General features: G+C 39.0%; 1 protein-coding gene across 10 annotated transcripts in view; it reads left to right on the plus strand.

Moving 5' to 3' along the window:
* The window catches only part of ITSN2 (intersectin 2), a 99,574-nt gene that overhangs the window by 45,564 nt on the left and 45,138 nt on the right, over nt 1-8,872 (plus strand). For 8 of the 10 annotated variants that reach the window (XR_002830015.1, XM_023756438.1, XM_023756439.1 and 5 more), the window contains 5 exons: nt 4,840-4,976; nt 6,271-6,407; nt 7,544-7,627; nt 7,866-7,963; nt 8,361-8,533. Coding sequence is in view for 9 of the 10 variants with exons in the window: in XM_023756438.1 (XP_023612206.1) it covers nt 4,840-4,976; nt 6,271-6,407; nt 7,544-7,627; nt 7,866-7,963; nt 8,361-8,533 (629 nt within the window). In the remaining variant the exon portion in view is untranslated. The remainder of the gene's footprint in view (nt 1-4,839; nt 4,977-6,270; nt 6,408-7,543; nt 7,628-7,865; nt 7,964-8,360; nt 8,534-8,872) is intronic. The other 2 variants (XM_014458353.2, XM_023756445.1) reach the window with 1 other exon arrangement.

Raw genomic sequence — 8,872 nt, forward strand, 5'->3', positions numbered from 1 at the left:
TAAAGGGATAAGACAAAACGATGGAGATGATGGTTAGGCAACCATATCCAACTCAATGTCTTAATGATGATTGACTAATTTCATTGTCAAATTACCAGCACCTAGTGCATGGAAGATTGTGGGTGGCAATAAGTACATGTTGAATGAATGAATGGTTTTAAATGTTCTCAGTCAGAAATATGCAGCATTTAGGGTTACTATGTAGAGTTTATGAGAAAAAAAGCACAATGAAATTAGTCAAAAAACAGCAGAGAACCATGTGCTAGTATTTCACATTTTAGGAACACTTCTGACTCCATGTAATTTATTCTTTTAAGTAAAGGCTATTTTTTAAATGCAAAAGGAATGGAGGAAGAAAGACAGATTTGAAGGAAATGATAACGAGAGAGGAAGGACCCAGCCAGAGTAGCTCAGTGGTTGAGCATTGACCCATGAACCAGAAGGTCAAAGTTCAATTCCCGGTCAGGGCACATACGCAGGTTGCAGACTCAATTCCCTAGAAGGGTGTGCAGGAGGCAGCCAATCAGTGATTCTCTTTCATCATTGATGTTTCTATCTCTCTCTTCCTTTCTTTCTGAAATCAATAAAAATATATGTTTTAAAAAAGAGGAAGGGAGGAAGGAGGAAAGAGAGATTGAGTGACATTGAATATATAAAATGGCGGTTGATAAAGTCCCTAGGGAAGCAGATTAAGATAATCCAGAATTTAAAGGATTAGATAAAAAGAATACTTCCAGTATAACACATGGGGGATACAATTTAACAAAAGGAAGATAAACGATCCAATCAAAAAATGGGCAAAGAACCTAAGTAGACACTTTTCGAAAGAGGGCATACAGAAGGCTGAGAGACATATGAAAACATGCTCAAAGTCACTAATCATCCAAGAGATGCAAATCAAAACAACAATGAGGTACCATCTCACACCTGTTAGAATGGCTATCATCAACAAACGACAAATGCTGGCGAGGATGTGGAGAAAAAGGAACCCTTGTGCACTGCTGATGGGAATGCAGACTGGTGCAGCCACTGTGGAAGACAGTATGAGTTTCCTCAAAAAACTAAAAATGGAACTCCCATTTGATCCAGTGATCCCACTTCTAGGACTATATCCCAAGAAACCAGAAACACCAATCAGAAAGGATATATGCACCCAGATGTTCATAGCAGCACAATTCACCATAGCTAAGATTTGGAAACAGCCTAAGTGCCCATCAGCAGATGAGTGTATTAAAAAACTGTGGTACATCTACACAATGGAATACTATGCTGCTATTAAAAAGAAGGAACTTTTACCATTTGCAACAGCATGGATGGAACTGGAGAGCATTATGCTAAGCGAAATAAGCCAGTTGGAGAAAGATAAATATCACATGATCTCACTCTTATGTGGGATATAATGATCAACATAATTTGATGAACAAGAATAGATCCAGAGACGAATGGCAGGAGTGGGAGGGGAGGTTAGAGAGCAACCAAAGGACTTGTATATATGCATATTAGCATAACCAATGGACACACACACTGGGGCGGTGGGAGCTTGCCCGGGGTGGGAATGGCTGGGTGTGGGGGAGTCAAGCGGGCAAAAAGGAGACATATGTAAACCTTTAGACAATAAATAAAATAAAAGAGAAGTACAAATCAAATAAAAAATCACATGGGAAAAAGATGGGTGTGAAGTTAGATTTGTTGGTGGAGAATAGGAAGTTGACAGCTTCAAGGCTTAAAATTAGAAATAAGTTGGACTATTATAAGGAATCTTCCTGGGCAGTTGAGAACATGGAGTAACTCAAACTAGACTAGAAGAAGATGGGTGCAGATGCAGGAAGTTTTATTGATTTTGAAATGGAAAGAAGAGGGAGTTGTAGTCTGATGGTTTAATGAGGCAAGCTTACTAGCTGGTCTTGCAGAGAATGGATGGAAGGAAGATTAGGAAGTTTCAGGGCAGAGAAGTAGACATCTCTGGAGTGGAGGGTGCAAGCTTAGTAGAGGAAAACAGTAGGTGTGCTGAGCAATGTTGAATGCCCGTTTGAAGTTGGTGATCGTGAATTTAAATTGAAAACAGCATGTCTAATTGTATCATTTTTCTCCACCAATTTCAGCTGCTTGGGTGTAAGCACTGAGAAGGCTGATGAAATAAGTCCTTAGGTTTATGCAGGTTTGAGGTTTTAATAGAAATGGCCAAAGAGGAAGGGACCGTGGAGTTACAACCCTGTGACACAATAATTATTATAAAGAGCTCTGAAATATGGACTGGACATGAATGGATGTGAGGAGAAGTAGAGGTGCTGATGAAAAAAGAGAGCATGATGGGGTCAACAGAATGGAGGTCTAAATGAGTTTGGAAAACTGTTGAAATGGATGTACCAGATATAAGAAAAGCTCAAGGAGTAAGAAGTTGTTTGAAGAATGGGATATTTGATCAATGGTAGTTCTGTTTCTGATGTTGAGAAGATGTAGGTTATAATGTGAATAATGGATTAGATGGAGTAAAAGATCATTGTTGAGGAGATCAACCTGAGAGTTGAGGTTTTGATTTGGTCATCTATGTGGATGTCATTGGAGAATGGTAAAGATGAGTCATTGTGGATCAGTGACCAGGTGATCAATACCTAACAATAAGAGGAAGGGGAGGGTGGTATTGCTAGATGGTACAAGCCTCAGAAAAATATATTTTGTAAGAGTGAGGAGAAATAATATTCTGTAAGTGACAACAAAGACCAAGGAAAAATACTAAAGTTACCACCTGGCTCTAATTTTATGGAATACGTGATAATCAACTGAGAAAGAACTAGAAGAAAGGCATTATCCTAAGGGATCGGTCAGAAAGGCAAGGAGGTAAGGGACTTTCCATTCAGAGAAGATATGTGGCTTGTGGGAGTTTCCTGACCACTGAGAGGAAGTTCTAGGGCATTGAAGGGGTCTGAGGAGAGGAAGGTTGGGGGATTGGGTCAGATCAAGGGAAAAGCAGCATTAAAAGCAGAGAATTCAGGTAGTAAAGAATGACAAGGTTAGTTGGTAGGTGAGATGGAATTGGTCCCAATGGTCTTGAAAGAAGATAGACACTTAGTTCTAGCTCTATGACCCTTCGGGATAGTAGAGCATCTGATCACTCCTTTAGGCTACTTATGGTGAAACATGAGTAATATTAAAAGTATCTTTAAAGCCCTAGCCAGTTTTGTGCAGTGGATAGAGCGATGGCCTGCAAACTGAAGGGTCCTGGGTTCAATTCCAGTTAAGGGCACGTACCTCAGTTGCAGGCTCCCGGGCATGCGAGAGTCAACCAATCGATATGTTTCTCTCATGTTCGTGTTTCTCTCTGTCTCTCCCTATCCCTTCAACTCTCTCTAAAAATCAATGGAAAAAAATATCCTCTGGTGAGGAAAATAAATCTATATATATAAAAGCCTAAGTGACTGATCAACCAGTTGCTATGACACACACTGACCACCAGGGGGCAGACGGTCAACACAAGAGCTGCCCCCTGGTGGCCAGTGCACTCCCACAGTGGGAGTGCCACTCAGCTGACCGACGGGTGTTAGATGCAGGGCTCACAGCTGGCCACTGCAGCCCGAGACCGCAGTGGAGCAGCAGTGAGCCTGTCAAGCAGTGGTGGTGGCAGGTGCTGCGGGGCCGGGATGAGCAGGAGTGGCAGGTGGTGTTGGACTGCCAGTTTCCGGCCCGATCCCCGCAAACTATGCCAAGGGACCACCCCACCAGTGCACGAATCCGTGCACCGGGCCTCTAGTAAATAAATAAATAAATAATCTTAAGAAATTGTTTTATTGGATTCTGTAATAGACATATAGAAGATCAGTGATAATTTTTACTCCTTTGCTCACATCACACTAAGACAAATAGAAAAGCCAAAAGATGAGACATTTGATAGGCCATTATTCCATTAAGGAAATTCACACAATATTGTATCTTTAGCAGTGAGGAACAATGAGAAAAGTACTGGCCTAGGAATCTAAAGAAATTAGTTCTGGTCTCTTCCATGTCATTTGCTAGTTGTGTAACTATTTGTCATTTAATCTCCAAACTTTGCTTTCTTTTTCTATAAAAGTAAGCTGACAATATCGGCTCTTCCTTCTTTGCAGAGTCTTATGAGGATTCAATGAGAGCACATATATGTGCTGTCCACATATTTTGTTCTTATTAGGGAAGGGATTATCATGAATCTTCAAAATATCTTTAGTGTGTTGGAAAGTCACCACTGTTGACTTTGGATAATGATTGGGGGGTACTTTTCCTTAGAGGGAAAGACCTGTCAGTAGAATCTTTAGTGGGTTAGGTTCTTCTTAACCTGTACTCCCAAGGTTCTGGAGTAAAGGCAAGGTGAGATTTTAATTTTAATTAGTGACAGTAGGATAACTAATTTGGAGATCAGGAACAGTAGTCCTTTGGATTTTGAGTAAACACTTAAATAAGCTATATACTAGGTATACTTGATTAGATTACTATGTAAAAAATTGGCTGAATGAAATTCCTCTTAAGATGTTATAACAAGCACATTGTTTTAAGAAGTTTTAATGCATTGCTTTTATATTAAAATGAATTATCAAATCAAAGAATTGGTTTGTAAAGATTCTGTGTTCCTTAGAAATGAATTAATACAAAACTAGATGATTTTTAACAGGTATTTGTCTTCAGTGGCTACATGGCTTAAATATATATTGTATTCAGTTATATTTTTAATCATTTAGATGTTTTTAAACTGTTAATATTTTTACTTTAGTTTATCTTGCTTTAAGATTTTTGTCTTTTAATGAAAATGACTCATTATATAAAAAATATTTAAATCAGTGGCCTAATTGACTTATTTTCTTTTCTCCTTAGGAACTGAGAAAAAGCTACAATACACAGCAGTTAGCTCTTGAACAGCTTCATAAGATCAAACATAACAAGTTAAAGGAAATAGAAAGAAAAAGGTCAGAGCTAATACAAAAAAAGAAACAAGAAGATGAGGCTGTAAGGTAATATAGCTGATAAAGTTATTATACTACTAGAGGCCCAGTGCATGAGATTCGGGCACTGGAGCGGGGAGGGGGGAAAGGCACTTCCCTCAGCCTGGCCTGCGCCCTCTCGCAGTCCAGGAGCCCTCGGGGGATGTCCAGCTGATGGCTTAGGCCCGCTTCCCGGACATCCTTAGTGCTGCCGCAGAGGCGGGAGAGGCTCCTGCCACTGCCACTGTGGTGAGCCATGAGCCCGTGAGCCCAGCTCCTGCGTTGAGTGTCTGCTCCCTGGTGGTCAGTGCGCATCATAGTGACCAGTCATTCCACCGTTCAGTTGATTTGCATATTAACCTTTTATTATTTAAGATACTATTCTAAGAATTCTAATTTTGTTACCTATACCTCTAGTTTGACTACAAAAATTGAAGGGGAATAAAGGATAAACAAAAGGATTGTCCTAAGATACTATTTAAATTCTAAGTTTTAGAAATTCAGTTCTTCTTTTAGGAACTATATTTAAAGTAACCAATTTTATGTTCCATTAGTGAAAAATATGGGCTTTGGAATCAGACCTGAAAGATGAAAAAAAAAAATACTTAGTTTTGTAGAGTGATAAGACTGAGTGTAGAATTTCATGTTGTGCAGTTCTCTTTGTACTACTGAGATTTATCAGTTGCCTCCATTTATAGCAAAGAAAAGTAGGACAGTGTGGTGTCTGAAACATAGAACCATTCACTTAGAGCAGTGATTTTCAGCTTTTCATCTCATGGCACATATAAACTAAATACTAAAATTCTGCAGCACACCAAAAAATATTTTTTGCCCATCTGACAAAAAAAAGATATAGCTACTCATATCTCTTCGCTATAACAAATATATAATTACCGTATAAGAGTACTAGAGACCCAGTGCAAAAAATTCATGCACGGGTGAGGTCCCTAGGCCTGGCTGGCAATCAGGGCCTATCAGGGCGCCTTGCCTAGTCCCAATCGGTGCTGGGCCAGCCAGGGCCTGCAGGATGGGGGGAGGGACTGCGGGAGGTTGGCTATGGGAGCTCACTGACCACCAGGGGGCAGCTCCTGTGTTGAACGTCTGCCCCCTGGTGGTCAGTGCACGTCATAGTGGCTGGTCGACAGGTCGTTTCAGTCATACTGATCTCTTAGGCTTTTATATATATAGATACTTAAGTATATATTATCTTACATCTAAATAGATGTAATATTTCTTCAGTTTGTCAAGAGCACGACCTATTTTATTTTTATTTTGTTTTTAAAAAATCAGGACATTGTGCAAACTCTTTCTCTTTTATGTGAAGGAAAGCAAAGCAAGGAAAAGAAAACTTATGGAGAGAAAATCTTAGAAAGGAGGAAGAAGAAAAACAAAAGCGGCTCCAGGAAGAAAAGACCCAAGAAAAAGTTCAAGAAGAGGAAAAGAAAACTGAGGAGAAACGATGTAAGGATACGGATAAAAATAAGATTTGATTTTTCTGAGACAGAGCAACAAAAGAAAAAAGAAAGATTCTGATGAAAGGCAAAAAGAAAATTAAAACAGATAATTATCTTAGAATCAGAAAAAAAGTTCTTTTCTAAATTAAACTTGGATGAGAACTGTGTAGACTTATTTAAACAAACTGAGGGTAGCCCAGCAGGTATGTCTCAGTTGGTTAAGTGTCGACCCATAAACCTGGAGGTTGCAGTTCGATTCCTGATCAGGGCACATGCCTGGGTTTCGGGATTGATCCCCAGTAGGTGGTTATAGGAGGTAGCCAATAAGTGATTCTCTGTCATCATTGATGTTTCTATCTCTCCCTCTCCCTTCCTCTCTGAAATCAATTAAAAAATATATTAAAGAAAAAACAGACTGAGGGTAGAAATCTTAAAACAACATTGAGAAAAGAAGGTAAGTCATCACTATAAACAGACCATGATGTGGTTTTCATAATCTAAGTAAACAGTTTCAAATATTTTTTTCAGCTAGTGTAACTAAACTGTTTATTTTTTTATTATTTCTTTATTGATTTCAGAGAGAAAGGGAGAAGGGGAGAGAGAGAGAAACATCAATGATGAGAATCATTGATAGGCTGCCTCCAGCAGGTCCCCTACTGGGGATTGAACCCGAAACCCAGGCATGTGCCCTTGGCCGGAATCGAACCTGGGACTCTTCAGTCCGCAGGCCAACGCTCTATCCACTGAGACAAATCAGCTAGACCTAAACTGTTTATTTTAATGAAACAATAAAATTTTAAGTCTTTGCACATTAAAATTTTTTAGAACATTACTTTGTTTTTTATATACCATTCCTAAAATATTTTTATTATATCTCTTTTGAATGTATAGATCATTAAATCCTTGATAATACAATGTGTTGAAAATTTTATAAGCTAAAACATTTATTCTACAAATGACCAAAGTAAAATATCTTAATCTTATCAAGTCTAGTGTATTTGTGAGCCCTTCTGTGGTTTTTCTTTTAGAACCATACTGTAAATATATAGATCTTCCTTTAGTCAGCCCTGGTTACTTGCTAATCTTCTCATTTGTGACCTCCCTTTTTGTGCTCTTTTTCCCTGTTTTATTCTGACTTCACAGATCAAACTAATAAGCCACTTGCTGCTTCCACTTTGCATGGCTCAGCCACCAACACTCCCTTAGATCCCTGCTCATGGTACACCTGCAAGTTATCTCTTTGTTTTACTGCCTCCAACTTCACTTAAGATGAACATCCTTGTTTGCTTTTATAGTGATTCTAAGACTATTCAAGATATTTAAATCCTAACAAGACTATACAAATGGATTTTCATCATACAGTTTGATTCTCAGTTTTCTCTTTTTTCTTTTACGTGTTCTTTATTGAGTCATAGCAAAATGTATACATGAAAGTAGCAAATAATGACAATTATCTTCTCTTTAGGTGAGCCAGCTAGTGAGTTGGTGAATTATAGAGCTTTATATCCCTTTGAAGCAAGGAGCCATGATGAGATGAGTTTTAATTCTGGGGATATAATACAGGTAGGAACAAAGTCTTTTTATCTCATGAACTGAATACAATGTAATAATCTTTTTTATCTGCAGTTTCACTTTCTGTGATTTCAGTTACCCTTGGTCAATCACAGTCTGAAAATATTAAATAGAAAATTCCAGAAATAAAACAATTCATAAGTTTTAAATAGCATGCCATTCTGAGCAGCATGATGATATCATGTTCCGTCTCGGGTGGGATGTGAATCATCAGTGTCCAGCATATCTGTGCTGCATACACTGCCCACCCCTTAGCCACTTAGTAGACATCTCGGCTATCACCTTGACTCTAGCAATGTCACAGTGGTTGTGTTCAAAGTCTGCATCCCTTTCCACTGTAAACGTGTGGCTTTCTAACCACTGTTAACCCTTCTTTTCGTTTCCATAGGTTGATGAAAAAACCACAGGAGAACCTGGTTGGCTTTATGGTAGTTTCCAAGGAAAGTTTGGCTGGTTTCCATGCAACTATGTAGAAAAAATGCCATCAAGTGAAAAATCTGTGTCTCCTAAAAAGGCCATACTTCCTCCCACAGTATCTTTATCTGCTACCTCAACTTCTGAGTAAGTTTTTTTTGTTTTGTTTTGTTTTTAAACATATTTTTATTGATTTCAGAAAGGAAGGGAGAGGGGGAGAGAGAGAGAGAAACATAAATGATGACAGAATCATTGATCGGCTGCCTCATGCATGCCCCTTACTGGGGCTCAAGCCCGCAACCTGGGCATGTGCCCTTGACTGGGATCGAACCGGGACCCTTCATTCCATAGGCAGACACTCTATCCACTGAGCCAAAACAGCAAGGGCTCTGAGTAAGTTTTTAGCTAACAGTGGAGTTTATATAGCTCTGCAAATGAGTGAATGCCCAGTATGTATTTATGTCAGCCTGTGACTTAATTGTTTAT

This window comes from Myotis lucifugus, unplaced genomic scaffold (genome assembly GCF_000147115.1).
Source record: "Myotis lucifugus unplaced genomic scaffold, Myoluc2.0 scaffold_94, whole genome shotgun sequence".
Lineage (NCBI taxonomy): Eukaryota > Metazoa > Chordata > Mammalia > Chiroptera > Vespertilionidae > Myotis > Myotis lucifugus.